Genomic DNA, 26,224 nt, shown 5'->3' on the forward strand with positions numbered 1-26,224 from the left:
TTGGTTTTCTTTGTTTCATGCACATGGCTTGATTGATTAAGATGGATTTCCTGGCTTAGCTGAATGTTCTGGATTTTGTTCTGAGTTTTTGTAAGTCTGGCTTAGGGTGAAAGTTGAGGAAATCTGTGGTAGTTGATATTGTGGATTCCATGGGTATGAAATGAGCCCCGTCCTTCTAATTACTCATACCACTGCAATAAATTATTTCTCTGAATTAAATGTTTTTGTTACAGTAGATAGATGTTACGGAGCACCATGTGAATTTAAAATCTAAAATATTGATACAGTTCTCTTAGAAAAACAATCAGGTTTTAAATTTTTTTTCCTGAAAATCCTCAAATAATCAATACTTAATTATGCAAAACAAAACTTACAACATTAAAGCTATAATATCATTTGCGTTGTTTCTTTTGTGCTCAGCAAGTTCATACCACTTTGTCTTCACAGTACATCTGAGAGGAAGCATGTGTATTCTGTTCTATGAAATCAGCCTTGCTTCTCAGCAATAACTCCCCGTAACTGAGACCAGCTAAGATTTTTTTCATTGGAAGTTCTCTTACTGCTTGTTTAGAGCTCTCACATATCTGTAGTGAGGGCTGTACAACATCTTTGCATTTTTAGGCAGTTTTCCAGAAGGACCTACTAGCAATAGCTGAGGTGTTTGTAGACAATTTAGCATCAAAGATAGTAATGACCTTTTACACAACAAAAAGAAATGTATTTGAGGACTCTGGCAGCATTCAATATTACAAGTTCTCAGCTATTTTCTAAACTCAGTGTACTGTTACTCTCTTTGTGGTCAAATTTTATAGCTCTTTTACATGTAAAGCTGTTCTTGATATGGAAAAATGAGAAACAGTTGCAAAATTCCTTCACCTCTGATCTCTTCGGCTTCAGTCTTAATTTCTTTTCCTGTTCTCTTCTGATTTGTCATTCTTGAAAGCTGACTCATTAACCTGTGCTACTTCATCAGATACCTTTGTAAGGTTTATATTAATCTGTAAAACCTGTAAATTGCTAACACAGGATGCTGTATTTACAAGACAGTAATTGCCTCACATTCAAGACTAATCACCAATCCAGATTTATTTTCTACAAAGCTTCTTCATTGGATAATATGAAGATACTGGATAATAGACACGTGCTCTCCCCCACAGCGTGTGTGGGGAAAAAGATGCTTTTAGTCTTCCTTGGAAATAGTTCAGTCACAAACATATTCCTTGAAAGTTGAGCATCCAAATGATAAGAAGTGGGGAGGGAAGGTTCTGCTCTGCTTCTTGTTTCATGAGGAGCCTGAATGAAAAGGGAAGAGATCAGGGAACTGATGGCTGCAGCTATCACCCAAGGATGCTGCAGGGCATGCTGGGTTCTAAGAAGTTCCCAGGGAAGTGATAACATAGCCAGAATCACAGTCTGTGCCTGAGACTGACTTTTTTTGATGGAGACTACAACATTATACGGGCACACAGAGGTCTCAGTTCTGCTAATTAAGAGTTTTGTTGCACATCTGGTAGACTGGCAGATCATCTTAACTCATTTCCATTTATGTAGAAACATTGCTCTTTCAGATTAATGCTGCAGAAGTAGTAATTATGTTTTAGTATATTTTTGTGAGATATCATTTTTCTGTCAAAGACTAATTGGTATGACAAGTTACAGATAGAAACAATATAGTGACTTACACATGGTTTCTTAAAGGCTGAAGCCAAGGGTACGACGCTACTTGGGTTACTACAACCTCTGCTATTGATTCACGTATCTATGTATTTATTTATTTATTTTACAAGGAGTGTATTTTGTTCATAATTAATTCAGATTTTTCTTTTTTTTTTTTCCTCTGAAGAGATTAATTTATTCTACAGAAGCACTTAAAGCATATATAAAATCCCTTTACATTTATTTAGAACATGCTAACCTGCTGATGTTCACTAAGGCAAAATGGATAAAGCTGGATAAGCATTAGAAAAAAATCTACCTTCATTCATTTGGATTGAAAATTTAATTCAGGTTGACTTTGTTTAACTCCTATAAACATTTGGAAATTAAGTTTTAATCACTCAAAGGTTTGTAGAAAGCGAGCTTCATATGTACACATTTAAACCACTAGGTACTAAAAAGATATTTAAGTTATATAGAATGCAAAAATGCTTTTCACCATAAGATTATTAAATCCCTATGCCAGAGCAAATATACGAAACCAATTAAACAAATCAGATCAATATTTGAGAGCACCTTGTACAGCTAGAGTCAAAAACATGCATAACTTCATGGGCATGTAAGGAAAGAAATGTAATTGCAAACTCACGATCCATGAATTAGGTCTTCCTGTATGATACCCTTAGTAAAAATAGCTCAGGCAAGGAAAATGGAGGAGAGGGGCCACTGACAGTAGCAAGAATGAATTTCAGAATGGTAAAAATGCCCAGGTTCCTTATTTTACACTTCCAGAATTTGAAAATATTTAATTTAAAACAAAATGCACGATACTTACCAGAGAGACATAAATGACATTAATTACATATCAGTAAATTACCCTTATGCTTTGCGTGAGCTACCAATGGGATGTGAGGTCATTTACTTAAACCAAATGACAAGCTTGTGAGGTATTTTGTCTGAGAACTTGGGAACCAGTGTGTGCAGATGAAACAATGTAATCTATTTGTACTCAACTTCTGTCTTCACACATCACCCTCACCCTGTATTACCTCCCATGTAGCATCTGTAGTACTTCAATACTGGGATGGAAAGCAGCCTGCTATCTTGGTCAGGCCACAGTTGGTTCAGTCGTGGCAGTGCACACTCGAGTCCCTTCCTATGCTGTCTTAGAACTCAGCAGAGGTGATGATTCTGTGTAGTCCTACAGCTGCTGTCCAGAAGTGTCCAACTGATGCTTTAGAGGCTCCAGTTGGAAGGGCCGTGGTGATGGGAAGGGGGTGGTGGCCCTCTTGGAAGAGGAGCTCTGAGGCTTGCTTTCTCTTTCGCAGTGGAACTGCATTCACCTTGCATTCAGAGCACGGCTACTTGAAGCACTGCTGGTATCGCAAACCTCTGATCAAAGGAAGGAAAAATAATGATGGACTTATTAAAAAATATTTTAGGAAAATCAATCATTCCTATTGATTAACACGCAATGTTAAGTTATTCAAGGCACAGAGTATTCTTTATTGATCCAAGGACATCTGAAATAATTTCACACTGCTTAATTGTTTTTGTAATTCAGTCACATCTTTTGCTTTATCTATGAATTGGTAACTACCAAACTTTATGAGCTTTTGGAGAACAATAATTTTTGTATGATGATAATTTTTCACATTACAAAAATTAAGCTGCCGCCCTTTCAAGCTGCGAATTACTAAAACATAGAACTTGCTTTGTTATTGCCAGTGATAGATGCAATACAAATGCTAATCATGCTGGGCTACTGCTAAGCAATACTTGCTTGCTGTTTATTGGTGATGAGAAATTTCACTGGGAAATTCGCAGTCTCTGCAGCAAGACTCTAATGAGATAGTAAGAAAATGCAGTTGTCTGAGAAAAAGCTCTGCTGCATTCCCTTTTTATTTTGTTGGTCCATTTATTGTATATTTGAGTCACTTAATGGGCTAGTAAACCTGTTTTGAATTCATTGCCTACCAGAAGCTTTGCCTGAAATCTGCAACCCTCAAAATAAGAAATTCTCAATTTACTCAGAAGACCAACATTCTTCCTGAAAGAGTAGCAAAATGTTATTTTCGTTAATGATATTCTCTGGAAGAAAAAAAATCACAAAAAAATACATATGCTTAATTCAAAATCCTATGTTGTATTGCCAGCAAGTGAATGGATGAAATGGGATGATAAGTGTAACCTCATTCAAGCAGCAGCTTATAAGCCTTTACTTGCAGCAATGAGAGTGGTAGAAAATGGGGCTATTAGGATGCACTGTATTTCAGTGAACTGTTTCTCCAAGTTACTGGCATCTGTTGACAATGACCAGTAATGCCACATTAGCACCAGTCAACGAGGCAGGATAGCACTGGGGTACTCTTTTGTTCACAAAAATACACCCAAGAGAAACCTTTCTACCTCCTTTGGAATGTTTTGCCCCAGGCTACATCATGTATAGGAATAGGTTCCTTGCTCAAGTAGTTTTTAAAATAAACCTCATTTGGGGAAATTGAGAACAATTAAGGTATTTATCATTTTCTGTTAAGGGATTAGCCCTTCTGAAAACTTGAAGCCACTGTGGAGAGCCAAGGCATAAGTAAGTGAACTGTTGTTCTAGCTACAGTTGCAGTTATCAAACAACAGTGTGAAGTACTGCATATTTGAAGGTTTCTTCTCTGTGACAAAATTAGTTGCATATTTGTCTTCGGGTGTCTTACAGTTTCCTGTAAGTAAGAAAAATACTTTTTCATCTGAATCTGTGCTGAAGTAATAGCACTGCCTCTGGAATTATTCTAGGATTTGAACTCTTGGGTGATTTTACTTCATTTGGTTTAGAAAGCCAGATGGATGTGGTCACATATTTAAGAATTCACTTCACCTCTTGGAGTGATAGATCTGCTGTCTCTCCCTGTAGATGTGATTCCCCTCTGAATTTGCTACGGTCCTCTCAAACTCATTTTTTGTAAGGGTTTGACTGCAATTTATTTTTTTTATTTCAGGTGATTTTTGTTAGAGTTGAATTTCACGGATTCATGTGGATAGCTATGTGGGTGTATTTCTGTGTTGAATCTCTCTGATGTAATTTTACTGTTATTTATCATCTTTGGAAATCACTGCATTTCAACAACATCTAGTTTCCAATCCATTTTTCTGTTCAGCTTTGTGATATGATCACTGTTTAGAAGCACAAAAAATCATCATAGTTTCCTTTCTATATACAAGAAGAACACAGTCAATGCACAGGAAACTAGAGCTCTCAGGACAGAAGCCATGAATGATAAAACTACACAATGTGAGGTACTGCTGGAAGTAGTACTTTAATATCCGGTGACACAGATATGTTATCTGCTTTGGTCTTTAATGTAATCTAGATTTTTTTTCTTTATATTAAATCCCATGTGGAGGGGAAAAAGAAACTCCTTACAGGCTCTGTGACTCACTGCACCCAGGTTCTTCTGAATTTCCAGTATGCCCTGAGATCTGCATGTCTTTGCATGGCACTCTTCACCTATGTTCCTAACGAAATGATTACCTTCTGTAAATATCAAGTCTTAAGTGATCAGCCTGAATACAAGAGCCCTCTGCAGCTCAATTCAAACAGAATAAAATCCAAAATGGTTACTATCAGGACGTTTTCATTAGAGAAGTGCAAACAAAATTGACAAAGTATAGGATTATGTGATTATAATAATCAAGAGAAATTAGACATGGAGAAGTAAAGAAATTATTTAAAAAATGAATTGGAAAGTAAAGAACATCCATAGAATGTACCTGGTTCAAATTTATCTTGAGAAGGAAAGTTTATAGTAACTGGAAAATCCACATCATTTCTTACATTGTCTGGTATGATAAGCTGGTGGTTGAATAATAGGCAAGGCATCAACTACAAGGATGTTAATTTCTATATTAGAATATTCTTTTCTGCAAAATTTTCATTTCATTTTGAAGGTTGTGAATTTGTAAAGGGAATCTGTGCTTTGCTCTCTGATGAATAAGTAGAGGCTATTTAAGTGTTAGTTTGGAAAGCTTCATGTTTGCGAAAACCTCACAGTTTGTGTACCAGCCAAAATTAATTTAAAATCTTACGCTTTGCTCTAAGAACTTTGGGAAATATTAGGAAAATATACAAAAATTAGAAAAAGGTAGGAGAAGAAAGCATTGATTAATACGGACAATATTGAGGGCGAACAAGAAAAATGCATTTTTCATGTAAACGTTCTGGAACATGGGGAAAAGTATGAGAAATGAAAGGCTTCTGAAGAAAGCAAAAGGCATGAAAAGCAGATCCTATGTATGCTTTGTTATGCATAGGATCTTATGGGGTCAGCACTTCTAAAAGTTTTTCAAATTGCCTTTTCAGTTGGGTTTCAAAGGTTATGTTGGATATTTATTGTTCTTCCCCTTATACACGTTAAAGTAGCCATATTCATATCCCTGCAGGGATTCGTATCTTGCTTAAAGTCTGTACAGAGATGTCAGAAGAACACGGTGAATTAACATAGGCTATAAACCTTACGAGAGGGTACCAATTTCCATCTCTAACTTTACCATAATGTTTACAGAATGTATGTCCTCTAAAATGGAATGTAGCAGAAAATCCATTGGTTTAAAGGAGAATACATGAGGAACAATAAATGCTTTGAAAAATTTAAGAATTTGCCTACTGTGTCTGACAGCAGGCTGAGGTTTTGCCTCTGCCTATAGCAAAAATGGTCGCAAAGAAAGGTCTTAGTTCAGCTGCTTGTAAAGCAGCACCAATTTCATGATCTAATAATCTAAAGAGAGCATTACACTCTCACGCTTGGCACCCTACACTAAATTTTCAGTCTTGCTTTGATGCAAGTCACTGCATGGGTGTGATCCAGCACCTTTCTAGTGGGTAAGACTACGCTGTGTCACAGACTGATTTAGGTCCTGTGGCCCACTCTGGTACCTTTGGTCATCCAGTGTTGTACTGGCAACCAAATAAAAACTGGTTTATTTCTTCTGGAGCTCAATTGCAGATGCAGGAGAATAAGAGAGATGAGAAGGGGTGTTACCTATTTAATAGCTGGAATGACACTGAGGAGAGTCTCTCAGAAGAGACAGAGGAGAATCCTAGCTGTTTTGGAATCTTCTTTTTATGATTCAATATTTTTTCCATTGAAATCATTCTAAAAAAACTACAGTGGGGGTGGGAGAAGGCAAAGGCAAAACATGGCAGCTTACCGGAAAAGAGCAGCCAAGAGTTTAAATGCATTGTGTCTGGCAGAAAATGAAGGAGGCAATTTGGTAGGACATGTGCTCCTGGTTGTGCTTTCTTTCGCATGAATTATATGGCACCTTGATACGGGTGCCCATCAAAAGGCTATTTTTGTGATTAGGTGAGATTAAATTAACATATAACATGATTTTATTTAGCAATCTCACATTATATATACCAAGCAAGGTTCATAAAATGTTTAAAACAAACATTGCTTTTGAAATAACAACAAAATAGCAACTACAAATAGCAACAAAAATCATGTGTTCTTTATGGAGCCAAAGTAGGATCAAGGTCTACTGCAATTTAAGAGCACGATGAAAGCAAAGAGTTTAAAAGCAGAGCATACGTTAAAGCTTCAGCCATTAGAGATGAGGAACAATTTGCTTCCTTTCTGTCACAATGATTATAATATGTAGGCTTCTATATACTTTGAAAATTTCAATCTGCTTTCTTAAATAGGAATTATAACATCACACACAAGTAATAAGGGATGATGCAGAAGGGTGGTGGTAGAGTTGATTTCCAACATTGCAGCTTCCCAGCTTTAGTGAACTTCTTAATGCTATTTTAGCAAATATGGGTCTTTGCACACCTTCCATGTGGTTTTTCCACTGCAGAAGAACCTTTTGTTTAAAAATCTTCCCAAAGATCACAGAAGAGATTTATTTATTATTCAGATGGCTCATTTATTAAGAATAAATAATTTAAATATATTTTCTTCTGCTAAACGCATTAGCAGTTGCAGCATAAATGGAAAGAAATGTTTGTATTGAAACTCATGTCTGGCACTGTTTGTTCTATTCAACTTGATGGGCACCCTGCTTATTTATTAAAAGCTACTGACCTAAGTCTCTAGAGAAATGCCTGCTAACTTCTAGAGAGGCAATGAAACTTGTGGCAGCAGTAGCAAAGTGCTGCAGCATTTTGTTCCATTCTTACTTAAGGCAGGCTTAATGCCATGAAGCAAAAGAACAACTAAGCAGGAAGACCCTGGGCCTAATTCAAACTTGCTGCAAAGAAAAAATGATATCAATGTCATTGTTAATGGATTTGGTGCACATGAAAACCATTACTTTATATGACTAGCAGAAATAAATCCTACTTCCATTCTATTAGAGAAGTGGATGCTTATTATTCTTTACCCTGTGATTGCAAACCAGACTTTAATATATCGCATTAAAATACATGCTTCATAATGCTACATTTTAAATCTATTTTCTTCTTTAAAACAGCATGCACACTCCGCTCCACTCCTCTCTGTGCTTTTCCAAAGAAAAACATAATTTTCTCTAGCAATACATAAACTTCTCCTAAGTGCAATCAAGTCTAGATTCCTGTGGCTACATACTCATTTTAAACTATAAATTAGGTTTAATATTGTATAAATCATGGTGTTGGGCACCCAGTAAGATTGTATTTCCCCATTTGAGTGTTACGCAATATTCTAAAATAAAGCAATAAAGAACCTAAAACTGTTTCTATAAGGAACAGTGCAGTGGGGCTTGTTGTAGGATCTGAACTGTCTATATTAATGCACTGAAATCTCAGATATGACTGGGAACTTTTCAACTTTTCTTATGTTGAAAAATAGGTTGGTGTTTTTTTTGGTTTTTTTTTTTTTTAAGATTTCCATTATTTTTGATTACATTTTTGTTAGTTTTTAGTTAGGTGTAATTCCCTTAACAAGATAGTACAACCATTTGGTACTGGAACGTGGAATATTCCTGCTAAACGATCCCTTCTTTATTACTTAGAATAACTGATATTCACCATATTATTAACTCATTTGGAAAACATGATTATCAAAATGGTTAAAAATCCCACTTCAATGTCCCGGTGGGGAGATAGGATTGACTCTGCCCTGGGAGCTACTCAAGTTTCTTCAGCAAAATGTCTCTCAGGGTTAAATCCTCTTCTCCACCAATATCTTGAATTTACACAGGGGAAATTATGATAAAAATAATCTTTATGGCTCCAGACTGAAATGGATCTTTCTGATTGACTGCCTCTGATGGCAAATGCATGTCAATAATTCTCAGTGAATGCATGACTGTGACCTTTTCCCCTTTGTTTTACAATTTCTATTTTACAAGACCAATAAAACATGTCAGAATGAAGTGACTTTTTGCACTTCTCAGTGTGGGTTCTTGCTTTTCTTAGATGGTTCTAGACACAGGAATGGATGGGTCTCAGGTCAGAGGTAACCTTTTGGTAATGTCCTGTTTGAGATTAAATGCTATGTTTTCCTCCTGTAATGGTTCTGCCAGAAATTTATATAAGCAAGGACTGAAGGATATGCTCCTTGCAGTGCACAGTTATTCAACAGAGTGGAACTGACTAAAGGATTTCCAGCCTCTTTGCTTTCTTATGCCCTAGAGCAGGCTGTAGTGTTAATGAGCACACCTCGTTGCAGAGCAGCAGCATAAAACGTAGGTATTACAGAATCATAGAACTAATGGTAGTTGTTTGATTTAAATTTTTGTATAGGGATATAATATCATAATTTGTAACTATTTCTATCCAACTGCCCCCATTACTGGTATACAACACCACGAGAGGACTGCAGAACACTCAGGCAGTCATTGCGATAAAGACGTACAGTGAAGTAAAAAGTAGAGCAGTGTTGATTGAAGTACCAGGGCTGAAGTTAATTTTTGACTCTGACACCAATATTGTTTCATCTATAGGTGACGTCTCCTCATCTTCTGTACTATAGCTCCCTACCTGTAGAAGAGGGGAACACCTGTCCCATCTCACTCCTCTGATTGGGCTTGCTTATTTAGTTTATAACATGGCTGAGGTCATCCTGTACAGCATCTGCCTTACAAAGCCACCATCTAGAGTTCATCACCAAACCATTTATAATAAATATTAATGTTAACCAATTAGCTAAGTCTTGCTGATTTGGTGGATGAAAATACGTTCCTGAGTGTGTTTCTGAACTTCATATGCATTGTTTTGATGTGTTAATCCATAGGCTGCATTCCTAACTTTTCAGCATGTGGGATGTTGTATTACAGACTTCTGGAGCTGCTTGCAACAAACCTAAGTCAGCAAACAAAAATCTTAGAGATTTTAAAGTTCTCTATTTCTTTTCAGTTTTTCTCAGTCTGCTATAAATGTGGACAGTTTTGACTAGGTCAACGTGAAATTACCCTATAATTCCCATCATGTTGATAGTTAAACCTCCCTGCACTCTATTTACTATTCACCCCTAAAAGAACATTAATTAAGTGCTCAGCACCGCATGTATGTTTAAGGAATCAGCTGCAATGAACGCAGCCAGTTTCACAGGGCAGGCAGCGCTGTGCTCCCTGCAGGAACAATGGAACAGGAACAATGCCTTGTGCCAAGTCCTGGGAGGGTTTTGGGGCTGTTAGCAGGAAACCCTTGTTAGCCACATGCAGCCAACGTTGTTTTTACAGTTAGTGCTTTCGGGATGGAGAGATTGCCTCTTCACTAATAGATGTTGTTTTATAATGGCCAAACTCCTCATGAAAAAAATCATCCTCGGTAAAAAGGTGAGAAATGGAGTGCTGACAAAAAGCGTTCCCTGAGCAGTTGTTTGGTATGCCAAATTATCTTATTGCTTCTTTCTCCTGGCTTTCCTTTGTCCTGTTCTGTTCTGCCTTGCAATGGGGACTGCAAGAAAGCAACTTCCGTAGCTCTAATTAGATGAGCAAGCATAAAGGATGTCAGAAGTTTATCCCAACTAATGTAACTTGGAAAGTATTTGTCTGGGTGAAGTGGAGCAGAAAACGTGTGTTCCTTCCTTCTCTAGCTGATAAATACTGCCCACTGGGTTGGGGAAGAGGCTTCGGGCCTCGAGGCTGTGCCTCCTCCTACTTCTGTAGTGTTGTTGGGGGGAGGAGGGAATCGTACTTCAGACTACGCAAAGGGATTTGAGCCTTTTTGATAGAGGGAAAACTAACGGAAAGGATTAAACGAAAGGCCCACGCCCATCCAATCTCGTGCAATCGCTGCTTAGACAGTTGTGGCACACGTTGGACGGACCCTCTGCACCCGGTGTTCAGTAAGGCTCCCGCCGCTGGCAGAGCATCGTGGGCCTGCTGCCATCCGTGAGGCGCAGCAGCAGGCAGCCCCGCGATGAGCAGCCGTGCATCAGCTGTGCCTCCTGCCGCGTTCGTTTCCCAGAGCGGTGATGCACAACGCACGGGCTGGGGCACCGACAAGGCGACAGCCGAGCAGGGAGCGGCCTTCCTCGTGCCCTGCGTATAGCCGGGGCGACCCGCGCAGCTCCACGCGTGCCCGGGCTCTCCCGTTGCCTGCTATCCTCACCGCCGTCAGCCGAGGCCCCACCGCCTCCGGGGAGCGCGCGCAGGTGCGCGAGCCCTCCTCGTCCGCGCGCAGGTGCGCGAGCCCCCCAAGCCCGCGCGCGGCCCCGCCCCGCTCTCCTCAGGGTCGGACGCGGCGGCGGCGCCGTCCCTCGGCGGCCGAGCCGGGCGCCCCCCGCCCCGCTCATGAATATTGATGCCTCCCCTCCCCGTGACGTCGCCGCGGTCCCGGGGCGGGAGCCGGAGCCGCCCCGGTGCTGGCCGCGAGGGCGAATGAGGGAGCGGCGGCAGGCTCCTTCCCGCCTCCCCGCCCGCCGCCTCGCGCCGCAGCCAGCCGAAGCCGCGCAGGGCGCCGCGTCGCGCGTGGAGGGCCGGCGCCTCGGCGGGGATGCGGCGGCGCTGCGGGGGGCCGGCGGCGCTGCTGCTGCTGCTGCTGGGGCCGCTGTTCGGACCGCCGGGCTGTCCGCTCGCCGCCAAAGGCAGGTACCGGGCGGGGCGGGCGGCGCCGGGGACGCGGCGGGGACGGCCTGGCTACGGCTCCCCGTCGCAACTTTTCCGGACGGAGGCGTGGGGCGATGCGGGGAGCGGGCGGAGCGCGGCCGCTCGCACCTGGGCTGCGTTCCGCCGTGGGGCTCCCGGCTCCGCTGCCGCCCCGCGTTGCTCCGCGGCGGAACTTGGTCCGAGCGCTCCGCCCGGCTCAATGCACGCCCTTACCAACTCCTCCGCTTTGTTTTTGCTGTCCGTGGGCGTTCGCCTTTTTCGTCTCCGCGTGTGAAGGGAAAACTTCAGTTACCGCTGTCTTCTGTTGGGTTGGTTTGTTTACCGCGAATGGTCGCGCGATGACCAACTTTGGGAGGGTAGCGATTCTTTGTTGCCTTAACTTTCTCCAAGTTACGAATAGCAGAGTAACCGCAAGGAGCGGGTCGTTACTTGCGGTGCTGCAGCCCCGTGTGTCTCGGGGGAACGGGGCGCTCCGGGGAACCGCGGCGTCGCTGGCGGCGAACAAATAAATCGGGGCGGCTCTGTGCGGGGGCGCCGCGCTGCCCTTTGTTTCCTTCGGTATTTTAAAACGATGCTCTCTCTTATGCGGATTTTCTCTTTCGCCGAGCGTGCCCATTGCCGGCTCTCGGAGATGCCCCCCGAAGCTGCAGGTAGCTCCGCGCGGCAGCCGCAGCCGGGCCGGCTCTGTGCTTTGTGTTTCACCGCTGGAGGGCTGCAAAGAGCGTTTTCCGACAGCGGTAACTTAAAAACATCGAGCGCTTAAAAATCGTCATTTTAAGGGTGTTTATATCGGCGTGTGAGTATTTCTAGCTTTTCCTTATTACTTTACATCCGTTTTATTTATATTTCACTTCTAAAGTCAGGTATTCCCCGAGGCTGCGATACAGGATCAATGAATGCGTTAACAGATCTTGGCACCAGATGCGGTTGATGCACTTGTCTCAGTGGACTCTTTCCCTCCGCCCTCAATTAGCGGCGTGTAGGAAAAGGGCATTATTTAAACATTATGTGGCTCTGCTTTCTCCCCGCTTTGAGTTATCTTTCTCTAAAGGAAGGCAGTCGTAATTCCAGGGGCATTCTGGCTGACATTACGGCACAACTGAGAAACTTAATGCTGTAGGCACGAAGTTGACTTTTGGCGTGGAGGTGCGGAGGGACGCAGTGGGTGCTCCTTCAGCACCGCGCGGTCGGACAGCGCCGCAGCTCCCTGTGCGCGCGCTCGCCCTGCTGCGCTCCGCTGCTCTTCAGAACAGCCCCGAAGCCGGCGGCTGTCCCTGCTGCCCCTCCTCTGCTGTTCTTGAGATGGGAAGGAAGATCGCTGGAACAGCATTGGTTCTCATAGTTCGCCACTCTGGCTCAGTGAAAAATAATAATTTCTTTCACAAAAATAATTCCTGCCTTTTTTTCTTTTCTTTTATTTATTTATTTATTTATTTTTTCTCATTCTACCCCTTAGGAAACTGAGGAAAAACAACTTTCTGGCCCTTTCTATTGGAAAATTAAATGTAAGAGGTAATGCTGGAATGGTTAATAAGTGGTCAGTTAGAGATCTCACCTACATATTAAAAACTCAAGCAGTTTGTTGTCAGCTTTCTAACAGCTTGTTGACTACAGGATTTGCACCCGAAGTTCAGTAAAATCACTGTTTTAAACAGGAAAAACGTATTTAAAATATTTTCAGACCCTTTTCTTCAGTAACACAAAGAGGCATGCTTTCTGGATTACTGCAATTGCATTAATGCTGTTTGGAAATCATGTGGGCACACCTTTATGTGATCTGCAGTTATGTAAAACAACATTTTGAAAGGCCAGACTTGCCTATTTTTTCAGCATGTTCAGAATTTGTACTTCTTGCAGATAGGCAGGAATACCTGCTGCACTTCCCTGCCCCTTTCTGCTGCTCTACAAATCTGTGCATAAAACTGACCTGTAAAATTACTTATCTCCTTTCTAGTATTTACCTATCAAACAACTCAGCAAAGTTCTGAAAAGGTTGATGTATCCAAATTTTGTGTGAGACCCAATTAGTCAGCCTTTCAAGTTTGACTTTATTTGAACACTGTAATTAACACAAACATCACTTTAATCTTAATTTTTAAGTATGGCTGTAAGTATCTCAATGATCTGAATAACTAAGAATATTTGATACCAATTAAATTAATTACATGAGCAAAACTTGAAGCCTTAGTCATTCAGGACATTTCCAAATCAATGGAACATTCAGTCCCACTTGGCAAGTCTATTATGTGAATACAGCTGATATGACTATCAGCAATAGAAGAGCAACTAACCTAGGGAGACAGAGACAGCATATTCTGCTTAAAAGAAAGCTTGAAGCCTGTTGAGAAAGGAATTAAAGAGAAAATCTTTGGAAACATGCTACATGGATTCTAATGTTTGAATTTTTTCAGCTTAATACTGTGGTTACATAAATCCTTTTCTCACAGTAAATAGTAATAAAATACTTTGCCATAGCAATTCAAAAGAAAGAAAAATAAGAAATTTTTGTCCTCATTGAAAATACTTAGATAGTAATGTTTGGCCAGCTGTAGGTCAAAAGATGGGGGATGAAGAAATAGATTTCTGTAGCTCACCAAGAAACCCTGGCAAAGACACATTAATGGTTCCATGTTTCCATTCTTATATCAATACATTGAGATGGGAATACTTTATTAATATTTTTAAAGTGTTTTGATGGAAATGGAATTCATGAAAGCAGACTTTTGTCTCCTAGGATAAAATATTCATCTGATTTTGAAGCTTAGGTGTCAAGACAATGAAATGATTCAGAGGTCTCCCAAAAAAAAAAAAAAACAAAAAAAACAAACCCAACCAAAAACACAGAGTATTTGATAACTGTTTAAGTATTGAGGTATCTCATCATAGGTGACTGACAACTATATTTAAGTTGTCATTACCAAGCTAGAGAACATTTGCCAGCCATAATCATATCATTTCCAACCTTAATTGTATTGTCTGGAATACTTCCAAAGATAGGGAACTAGAAGCTTTGGAGTTTTTGAAGCATGTTTCAATTGTAAGCAAAGTGTAGGTATGTTAAAGAACGCCTCATGAAGCATGCCTTTTATCACTAGCCATTAAATGGCTTCACAGTCGCAGAGTGGTCATCTTCCTTCTTGATGTGACAGCCCTCAGAGTTCAGAGGCAGCATGTGCACCTGGACAAACCCTGCAGTGGCCAAACTGCATGTTTGGAAGTGGCCTTGGTTTTCTTTTTCTCTTTTAAAGATCTGAAGAGGCGCATGAAAGCTGATTAGAGGTTGTCAGAGGCATTGTTGCCTTGTTTTGACTGTTTAATGATTTAACTGGGAAAATGTATTGATGATCAGCACTCCTCTGCATCTGTTAGGTGTTAAAAAAGCAGAGTGCAAGTTACTGGATTTATAGCTTTTTCTTTTTTGTTTTAAAACTTGTTACTCCTAAGGCTCTTGGTGGGGGAAAAAACAAATCACGAAGGTGTTAATACCTGATAAAAATGTTATTCTAGAATTTTTTTTTTAATTTCCTGTGTCGTGTTGATGGGATGTTTTGGGAAGGTAACTTCATAGTTCTCAATCCAGCTTCAAACCTGTTTCCTGTCCTGCCTTCATATGTATTTCTTTGGCCTTCTCTTGGTCTTCATGTTGACTTAGTTGCCTAAAAGTGATGTATTTGTTTCTTTAGTTTCCTAGAAGGCTGTATTAGAAGGCACTAGATAGCTTGCCTGGCTCCTGTAGAGTGTGTGAGTGATGGAGTTAACACTTTGTTTAGTAGAGAGAGCTTCCCTACCGTGAAATAAGTAATGGGAAAATGAAAGATAAAATGCATTGTTTCTATAGCAAGCTAATTACTAATATCAAGTAGTTCTGTTGCCCATAGCTAGTTTGTTTTTTTAGCGAGTAAGGCAAATAATCAAGCACTAACATTCAATCATGTTTAGTGTTACTAAATATTGCTTTGGTATAACTTAAAGATGATTTTTATAACCTAATAGCTTGATGTGTGGTCTGACTCAAATTTATAGGGTGTTTGTAGAGACCACAAATCAAGTGTAGCTGTTCTCAGAGACTTTCCTTCTCCAGTGTGCTTTCTGTAAAGAGCAGTCTGAAAATGCAGGCTGCTCAGTTACATCAGGTAGGGGCACATACAAAGTGAGCTTTGGATTTTTTTAGTGATTGCACTTGAATGGTGACTTCTCAGTCTCTCACATGTCTTATTTTTGTGTTAGCCAACAAAAATTAACAGGAAAAAAAAATCTTCAAGCACAACTGAAGTTGCAATTGGTTTTAACAAGGTTGTGTAGAGGATAGTAAGAGTTGGAAGATTATTTCCTTGTTGAATATTTGGAGAAATACTTGATTCTGAATTTTGTACTTGGAGTAAAATCTGGACCAGCTGGAGGATATTCAGACAGGAATGCTTCACAAGTCTACAAGTCTAGAAGCAGTTCCTTCAGCACGTCAGCTCAATTTGTTTAGTTGAATGAAAATGAAAATGGGGACAGGCTCTCATGTAACAGGTATGTAAAACTTTTTTTTTTTTCTTTTTTTTCTTTTTTTTTCTTTTTTTGGTAGGGCATAAAGTAAAGGGCATCAACAAAGATTCAGGGTAGGCTTCTGGAAAAATGGGTAGGATGTCACAGAGCCTTTAACTGGAGAGGAGTAAGAACTGTTTGGAACAATATTAGCAAATAAAGTTGATCAAACTGCTTGGTGGGGAGGAAGATGGATGCTAAAGCCTCCTAGGATTTTCCATACCTTGTCATGCTTCAAACAAAACTGCAGTTTTCAGGCTACCCAGAAAACCACCACACAGTAAGTTTTGGTAGTGGAGATGGAGGCAATAAGGCTTAATAAACCATCTTAGCACATGAAGTATTGCTTCTCCAGGCAACTTGTATCATTCCTTGGTCTCCCTACAGGTGCTGTCTGCAGGCTAACAGCCTTCCTTGAGTGGCAGCTGCTGCAGCCATCCCTCATGGAGATATTTACATTCTCATTTCATTTATGTATTTTTTTAGATAGACCACTTCTGTCTTCAAAAGGAATAGTTTTTGACAACTGTGTGAAGCTGTGTCTCTCTTGCTGTTCTCTAGAGTAGTCTACTGAATCACAGCATAGCAGTAAGTGCTGGAATCAATCACATGGGCTGTCCATATTTTTGATGCCAGATAAACAAGCAACTCTGCTAATCCCCAAACGCTTATTTATGGGAGAAGCTGCAGGATGCGGTGGATGCTAAACCTGCAGATGCATTCAGTAAGTGATTGTACAGCTTCATGAAAGAAAAAAAAAAAAGCTAAGGTGTGTGTAAAAGAAAGGCACAACTGCTTGCTGAAAGCAATCTTCTGCAACCTACTGTTGGGAAGCTGTACAGCAGTGGAACTGTACGTGTTTTTTCTCTTTCATATGTGCTTGCTGTTCCTGGGTCTGTTAGACTTCATAATCAGAGAACAGGCAAATCTTGTAGAGTTTGGAAAGTGTGAGTCAAAGTAGTATGGGTAAAAAGGGAAGACACTTTGAAAAGAACTGGAGGTGGGAAAAGGAAGCTTAATGTCAAACTTGAGAAAGCCATTTGTTATATCAAAAGAAGGTATTCTCTGACTAAAGTTTGTGGTTTGATCTCCTTGGACTTTTATCTATAAGTTTAAGTATGCTGAGATTATGTTAAAAATAGGAAAGCTGTCATGATTCAGAAGGGTTGCTTTTAAAACTAAAATAGAGTGAATTTTGCAAGAGACACTTGTGTTGTGGTTTGAAGAGCTGTTGTTAAATCTGTCACTGTATGTAGAGGCAGGGTTACTTGTCTGTCACTTCACAGTACTGTATATAAAGCTCCTTCTTCAGCAACATACACCTTCCTGCACTCCATATTACTCACTGCAGAATGACAAAACAGGATCTGCAGTGTATGATTTACATAGTATTCAGAAAATAGGTGTGTATAAAGCATGTGTCTCCATGTGTTTATTTTAAATAGAGCGAATGTTGTATACGTACATGTTCCCACACACTCAATTGTTGGCATACAAGAAATTACACAAATCTGAAAGAAGAGTTCCTAATTCATTTACACTCCACATCTCTTGTAAGCATGCTGCGCAAGATAAGAATGTGCCAAAATCCTTGAATAGGATGCTCAAATGCAGTTATTTCCTTGGTAAACCCTGCTGTTGAAGGTAAGAAGCATGGAGACCAAGGCTTGCTGTTGTTTACATCCTGGTGAGCTCTGTTGATGTAGTCTTGCTTTTTCGGAATGACCACAAACCTGCAGAGGATGAGAACTTCTGCTTTGTTGTTAAGCATGCTTGCAGTGATACCCAATGGGAGGGGCTGTGCACATCTGTGGGACTTCGAGCTGATGACTGTAGGTGCCTGTAGTGCTTGAATGCTTTGTTTTCTTTTAATTCATTTACTGAATACACTAAATTAATGAGGGGAAATTAAGTATTTTGAAGATTTAATTATAGATTTCTAGAGTGCGGAGTTCACTCTAAACAACTATTTTGTTGCTGCATGTATTCTAGTAAAAATGAATAGGATAGCTGCTTGCAGCTGTTGAGTAAGGGAGTAAGTTATTAAGAGTAAGTTGTTAGAATATTAGGCTGTATGAAACGTCATCAAACATACAATATAAATGCTCTCCTCAAGCAGTATAACAGCTGTAGTTCTTGTTCACTGACTTGTTTTTAAACACTGAGTGTCTAAAATAAAAAATTTTGAACGAGTTTGGGATTTGTCCTCATCCCCAACTCTTGAAATTCTTCTTAAGGTGGGAGATGTGTGATACCTAAAGGCTTTTAAGAAGTCACTGTGCTATGTACACCAATTTTTCTGTTCTATTTGATGGAGAAACAGCCCTGCTTTTAGCATTTTGGTGTAATATATACAGCTTGACAGCAGTAGAACAGGAAAGACTCAGGACTTCTTGCTCTGTATGGTACTGAGAGTCTTTAAGATCATTCAGCTGGAGTGCAGGTTGATCAATATATCATTTAAGCACTATTGGCCTATGAAAAAGGATTTAGTCAATTATTGTAAAGTATTTTTGGAATAGAATACGAAGAGATATCTACTGAATTACAATTCATTTTATGTGACTTCTCTCTGTATTGCTTGTGAAGACGGCCATACATGAAATAGCATTGTCATAGCTGTTAAGAGTATTGTTTAGATGTTTTGTCTTTGTGAAATTTTGACTCTGGTTGAATCAATGCAAGATTTGCTGTGAATCAGTTTCATCTTTTGTGTGTTGTAGTGTAAATGTAAACAATTCTCTCAAAGTTATTATTGTTCCACTAATAGCTGTCTTTATCCTTGGGAGGGAATTTTGGATTTAAACGACGTTCAACAGAACAATTCTTGTGTGTGGTGGTGGTGGTTGTTGTTTTTAAAGTTGAAGTGCTTTTCAACCAGCTTAAAACTATGAAGTGTTGACCAAGATGGCAAGTAAGATCTACTTATGGTAGTGTTTAAGTGCATATACTGATCTTCAAAATACGTGTAATAAAGACATCTGTTTTTCTGTTATGTTTCACTTAAATCCCTGACTTCTGAAACAAAGACTAAGAAATGTTAGCTTTTGTTCCTTAAAAGATTATTAGCTCTACTTGTTATAGCTGATGGAGAAGTGAAAAGGTGATACAGGTGTATCACAAAAGCTAACAAATTCCAATGTAGCAATGAACATTTCCTTTTTAAGATGTTGTGGTTTTTTTGTTTTTTTTTTAACCTGTTTGTATGAGATACGCTGAAAACCTGACTGTAGCTGGAAAGCATCACTCAGCCTGGTCTTATACTGAGTTGTAAACATGCAGTACTTACTTGGGCTGAATCTTGTGGTTAAAAGTAGAACTTCCAAAATACGAGTTGGTAGAACAAAGTCAGAGTTGCCTGTTGGGTCTGTCGTGGTTCTCTTTGTGACAGATACTGGTTATTTCTGGAGTTACTCACAAAGGCTAGCAGCAGAGGTAAGCATAGGAAAATTTAGTAATAATATTCAAGGCAATTCTGGTGTAACTCTTGGCAGTCATATTGGATGAGCTTTTCCTCTGCTTTTCATTTTTGAGGGCTGCTTTAAATATTCCTCATCCAGAGCTGAACAGATGGCATTTGCCATTGTTGTCAGTCTTTGGAAGAAAAAGTGCGGTTTTAAGATCTTGGTTAACAGAACTTTAAATTCATGTTGAGAAATAAAACCTACAGACATTTAAACCAGTGTGATTTATGTGAAGCTGTTTCAAAAAGTCTGCGTTATGATAGTGGTCCTAATTCATACACTGTGGGTTTGGTGGCACATGTGGAGAGGGGCACTGTGGATACTGTGGTTGGCTGCCATCTTCTTGTTTCCACCTCTAAAACAATGTAAGCAGTACAGAGGTATACAGTGAAAAGAAACTACAATCCTTTCAAGGTATTGGTGAAGCTAAATGCAAAACAAGAGGAATACCTTCTGAGACCAGTTTGAAGGATAATAGTTAAAGGTCTATTTTTTTTTATTATTTTTTTTCTTTTTCCTTAACCCTTCGGCACCCATTCCTTACCTCTAGCCTTTGTAGCAGAGTCTGCGGACTACTTCCATTTGCTGCAAAAAATAATCAGGAAAAATAAGCCTATTTTTATTGAGCTTATATTACCATTCAGCTGTCCATCTCTAAATTTGTTCTGACTGACAATTCAGAAGCGTTGGGAGCTGTTTCTGAATACTATAAATAAGATAAATTAATTAAAATGTCAATAAAGGCATATTTGGTGGAAACAGCATGACTTAAAAAAGTGTCAACATGACTTTCTAATAATAAAACATTTTTTTGCCAAAAGGAATTCCTTCTTTTAGAACTTGAGCTTAGGTTAGAATTTAATTACGTATGTATTTAAAGATGTTACATCTCAGACTTAATAAGTAAATAGTGGTCACTGAAAACTAATCTTTAAGTTGTAATCTTTATTTATTCTCTGTATAGTCCCAAGCATTTAAAAATTCTGTTAAGTTCCAATTCTTAAAGCCTCTTAAATCCATGGGTAAGAGCTCCAATGTTTTCACTACCTGGAGAAGCATAACTTTAGAATGTGAAGGGATCAAATTTCTGTCGGCGTAAGTCAGAAATGCAGTGTTAAGCCAGCTGAGGCTGTGGTACTGCATAAAGGATATGAATGGATGCAGATGTAAATTTTTTAAATTTATCAGAATCTTCTGAAAGTATGTTGTCATTTCTCTGTTTTGGCAAATGCTGAGTGCAGAATTATGCTCATCAGAGAGAACTGGAATGATGTATGTGTATAGGAGGTAAGCATTGCAGTTCTAGTGATGTCTTCTTATGAAGCTTGCTTCAAAAGATATAAAATCTCACTTTATTTGAGCAGTTGGATGTAAAATGGTAGCAGCATGTTTTATTAGGCAATAGAAACAGAACGTGGGGAGCTGCTGCTGTTGGTTGCACTTTGCAAGTTGCGGATTCTGCGCTTAACACTTCATTGCATCTCCTGGCTGATTTTGTTTTCTTGTCAGGTAGTACCATGCCAGCTGCAGTAAGACACAGGCAATGAAATGTGCTTTATGATCAATTTATTTCATGTTACAAATACCTTTTGGTTTTCTTTGCCCTGAAAGAATGCTTTCCCTCACATGCAGGTATGCTGCAGTAGCAGTCTCATTGTACTTTTCCTTTCTGGAAGAAAGCATCTCTTGGCTTCTGAAATGACCCGTGTCTGTAGGACCAAGCAGAAAAATATGGTGTTTGCTTGCCTTCAGTCTGTGTTAGTGTCTGCAGAACACTTCAGTGGCTTGTGGGGCAGGTAGGGCATGTACAGTACGCACGTAAGTATTTAGTGAAGGAAAACTGGGGTGATGAAGATAAACATCAACAAAATATCTGGGACAGAAGATGAAATTATGCAGTATGAAGTGAGCTGATCATGCAGCTTAAAACTGCCTTTATTTCAGAACTACTGTTTTTTGGAATGATCTTTGAAAAGCAGAATATTTACTTTGTTCCAGCATCAGAATTACATTCTAGACAATGAAAACTTGGCTCTCCTGTTTCCTAGTATCAGAGGGCATATATTTCTATAGATGTAGAAGAATTTACCACTGAGTAAATCTTAAAATACAATAATATATTCTTAAACTTGCCATTCAAACATGCAATTACAGCTAAACTCCTGCTTAGCTTGTCTTAGCCTACTTGCAAAATATTTGAACCTAGACAAAGAAGAACGTAAATGCTTTCAGTACAGAATAAGGCTGTGTATGGAAAAACTCTTTCACAGTCTCATTTCAGATACATCTGATTTTGCACAGTAGAGAAGGTTTGATTAGACAGATAAATACCACATGGGGAGCAAAGGTTGGCCCTGAGGTTAGCAGCCACTGGTGGTTCAGTTGTGAGGCTCCTGAGTCACGTGTGGCTCCAATGGCTTTGGCTTTTCAGCCAAAAATAGCAGACAGAGAGGAGCTGGGACCAGGAGCTCAGTCTTCAGAGACTTCAGAGTGCTGGGAAATGCTGGCATTCTGGAATCTTTCAGATGTTTTGCCTCGATTGTGTTTTCAGGAGTGGTGCCGAGGCCACAAACCCTTAAATGTAAGACAAGATTAAGATGGTGAGCTATGGAAACTACGGACTTGCTCTTCTTTTTTTAAGCCAATAAGCAATATATTTTTGCAAGATTTTGCAAATCGGTGCTTTTATTGACAACCTGGGAGTAGCTCAGGGATAACCTGGAGTATAGGAGCAAAATTAATGTTCTGATATCTTTGCTTACATGACCTATCCTAAAATGCCTTCTACAGACTGCTGACTGAAGCAGTAATGGAAAGGATTTCTGTCATTTTTGAGAATATCCTTGCAAAATGTTTATTGGATATCTTTTTACAGATCTTGTCTGACCTAGTTCTCTTAGGTTGGCTCTACATTAGAGATTTAACTAGTATTCCATTACATCGATTTAAAATATAATTATCCTAGAACACACTTCTGACCTTTTAACTTTTCTGCTGCAATGAGTATAATGCCTGCGTTGAAGAAAAGAGGAAGCTGAAGGCCAAGTATTACACAGGGGAGCTGAATCATCTGGGCCCCAGAGAAAATTGTCTATGACCTGTGTGAACAAACAAGCTGTTTGCTGTCTATCTTTACTTGTATAAAGTACCGTTAGCTTTCCTGGCTGTTGTTGTATGCGTAGGAAGAAAAATGAGATGATGGGAAGGGAAGGCAAGCAAGTAAATGCATACTAGGAACGTTTAGTGGAAAGCACCAGTGAGTTGCCACTTGTGAATTATTTAGTATAGTTGCTGTGTGGCACTGATATCTGCACGGAAAGTCCCTTACATAGAGCTTAAGGCTCCCAGAGCACTTGGGCATCATGGCGCAGGAAATCTGAAGGGTGGTTTCAGCCCTTTGGGTGGAAGGTACTACATATCTCAGAGCAGCAGTTGGTCCTACCTTGAGAGGACAATGAGTTATGAGGTTGATTTAGTAAACATAATGTACTGTGCAGGAAAAGTAGAGAAAAATAGTGCTGTGTTTTTGAGACAGAGATTGTTGGAGAGTGGGAAAGTGTATGAGAAAGGACTATGTAATGCTTGTCCCAGTCAGTAATGTTTCTTACCATTCTGGCAAAGACCACAGACAATATACCAGACTTTATACTGTTGTCTTGTACTCAAGATACCCACAGCCTGTTCAGGTTATCCACTTAATGGCCAGATGTTTTCAGTCTGAGAGAGAATCCTTCTCTCTCTCTCACTCTTTTTTTTTTTTTCTTCCAGAGCTGAGTGAAAATAAGGAAGCATGAGTTGTTACTTGTAACTCAGTGAACTTCTGATTGCATCTCAAGAGAAGTAATTAATATTGTGCGGCTGTTGGCACGGACATTAAAATTAAGAATTAGATTTATGCAAAGAGCTTTCTGTTATTGTTTCATTAAGCCTAAAAAGGCAGCTCATGACTTGAGCAACACGGTGAGCTTATGATGCTTGCTGTTTATCTGATGGACAAGGTTGTTTCTCAGCATGATGTTCCCTTCTGAAGAGATGATGGATTGAGAGAAAGATCATAAGCAATGTATCAGAATGCAGCTGACACCAGGATAAAACGCACTCCATGTGTTTTATGCATTTTTGTATTAATTCAGAAGACCTCTTATACAAAATATTGTGCCAGGAACTGAGGGAAGTTACTGAGTCTCCAAGGTTTAAGTTTACTTAAGGTGCAGATATTGCTGATCAGAATTAAAATGTGTTTGCTAAGTCTTCTCTAGGATGGATTTTCATGCTGTTAGCACTTTTAAATACATGTGAGCGATTCATGAAAATGTTTGCCACTTTAAGTTGACTTGAAGCAAAATGCAGTATGCTTTGAACAAGCAAGTAAAAATTTACTTTGAAAACACTGCACATCATAAGTACCCTGTATTATTTGTATCTACATACATACTTAGAATATTCTGAGTATAAGGAAATTATTGTGTATGGAGTCCAACTGTGCTGTTCCATTTTCATTTGGAAGTAGATCTGCCAGATTCAGAGAGCAATGCATTGATAAGCTTTTGAAAACTTTTTGTAAAAGAGAATGATGGATTTGGTGCCTTGTTAATATTTAATTTGAAATTCTTGCAGGCAAGATGTAAATATTTTGAAGTGTAGACAATTCAGATATGTCTAATGCATTTCCTAATGAGTTGATAAAAAGACCTTCCTTCTTAATTGGTTACACAGTATTTCTGGTTTGTTCTTTAATCAGATGGCTCTTGGGATTAATATGCTGCAGACACTAATCCCTTTAATTATGGTGCCAAATGAGTTTTCCTGTCATTTTTTTTCTCATTGAAATCTGTGGGATATCTTGTGAATTAAGTTGAAAGTAATGGGATCAAAACTGCCTTCGGTTATAAAGATCTTCTGTAGATGGAGAATAGGCTCTGCAGCAATACAAAGCATTTTGCCCCGCTTTTTTCAAGTGGTGGTAAAAACCCATCTTAATAAGCTGACTTGGAATCAGAAGTTGTTCTCACAATATGGCACTGGGAAGGAAGAAGGCTCGGGCTGAAGGGCTGAGACATCACTCAGGTGATGCCGTAGTGGGCTTGGTCTGTGTGCTATTTACTTGCCCGTGCTCCTTCTAGAAGGTTCCATGGACAGAATTTTGCTTTAAATTTACTTCGTTTTACTGCTTGTTCTTTGTGAGAGATGTGATGCAATTTGTGTTTTAAACTCTACTGATTTGTAAGAGATGAGCCATATTCTCTGAATGTCTGCCTACCACCCATACTGTGATGCCAGGCTGTTTCTTTCGGTGTTCTTGTTTTTTGTGGGCAGTGGAGTATGCATGGGAATCAAGAACACCTGCTTTGGTGCCAGGGCGTGTCTTTATCTGACTCCTTTAATTCTTGCAGACAGGCAAAATGATGCCTAAATTCTGTATTAAACCAATAAGCTAGTAGTAGCAGAATGAATAGGTTCCTTCTCAGTTCTGCTGTTAAGGTGAACATGTACTAGTGTCTTTCTTTATAGAGTAGTGCGAGGCAAGATAGTTTATTTTCTGCTAAAATTTATAAAGAACAACTTTCACAGCCCAAGTGCTTATCCCTAAAGGTTTAGTTAGTTTCTAGGTGATCTGACTAGAAGGTTCTATGTTCTTTTCCATTTTTTCCTTTTGCTGTCTTCCAGTCAGCCTTTATTAATATACTTTGGAGACTTTCCCTTTCAAGTGACATAAATCAGATAGCACTTCTAGACACAGATGTGGGCACTGTACCAACACTGCTGGTACTGTGGGTTTTCCATTGCCAGCCTCCAGCTTTTTGCACCCTGTACTACTACAGAGTAGTCTGTACTACTACAGAGAGACCAATTGACGTTTTTTTCAGTGTTTTGGTTGTTTGTTTTTATTTTGGTGACTCATCTTTGTTTTAGGTAACCCTTAAGCAATACTTTTGCATTATATTTTTTTGAAACTGGTAGAGGTAAACTTACGTTGATCATGAAAAGAAGAGAGCATATGCAGTGACTTGCATCCCGCTTCTGGACTAGTGAGCGTGCCAGCTCTGCACATGGCGTTCAGGTGGCTAATGGTGCCATTTGCAGCCATCCTGCAATTGTTCAGAGCCTGCTCTTCGGAGTCTGACAGAGCTTCCTCTATGCCTGGGTTGAAAGGTGTGTTTGCTGCCTTAGTAAAAGGATTTGAGCAGCATCCTGGCTGGTTTGCCAGGTGGATCCAGAGGATGAAAGGTGCTCCTGGAGTTTGTGCTTTTGAAGTTTCCCTACTGCAGGACTGGGAATGCTCTGGTTCTGTGTTTAACCAAGAAAAAGGCTTCTGTCAGCTTTGTTATATACTGCCATAGCAACTGATGAATAACAAAGCAGGTAGTGTGCATGCGCTTTGTGGACATAACAGTATGGAAGGGCAATAATTAGGGAAATAAGCAAAGCAGACCTATGTGTGAGTGACTTCGTAGCCCCTGGCAGTGGCATATTTGGCACAGTGGCTTTTTCTCCAGACTTGTATGTCTTTGTGCTTTGCAGTTTGTTTCATAAGGAGA

At 39.7% G+C, this 26,224-nt stretch overlaps 2 protein-coding genes across 2 annotated transcripts in view; both read left to right on the forward strand.

Annotated features, from left to right (window-relative positions):
* Nucleotides 1-26,224, forward strand: part of PXYLP1 (2-phosphoxylose phosphatase 1) — an 858,650-nt gene that overhangs the window by 44,181 nt on the left and 788,245 nt on the right. The window lies entirely within an intron of this gene.
* CLSTN2 (calsyntenin 2) overlaps nucleotides 11,552-26,224 on the forward strand; it is a 302,983-nt gene continuing 288,310 nt past the window's right edge. The window contains exon 1 of the mRNA XM_052687062.1: nucleotides 11,552-11,666. Within this exon, the coding sequence (XP_052543022.1) occupies nucleotides 11,576-11,666 (91 nt within the window). The 5' untranslated portion in view covers nucleotides 11,552-11,575. The remainder of the gene's footprint in view (nucleotides 11,667-26,224) is intronic.

The sequence above is a fragment of the Tympanuchus pallidicinctus genome, unplaced genomic scaffold, assembly GCF_026119805.1.
Source record: "Tympanuchus pallidicinctus isolate F22 unplaced genomic scaffold, pur_lepc_1.0 scaffold22, whole genome shotgun sequence".
In the NCBI taxonomy this organism is placed as follows: Eukaryota; Metazoa; Chordata; class Aves; order Galliformes; family Phasianidae; genus Tympanuchus; species Tympanuchus pallidicinctus.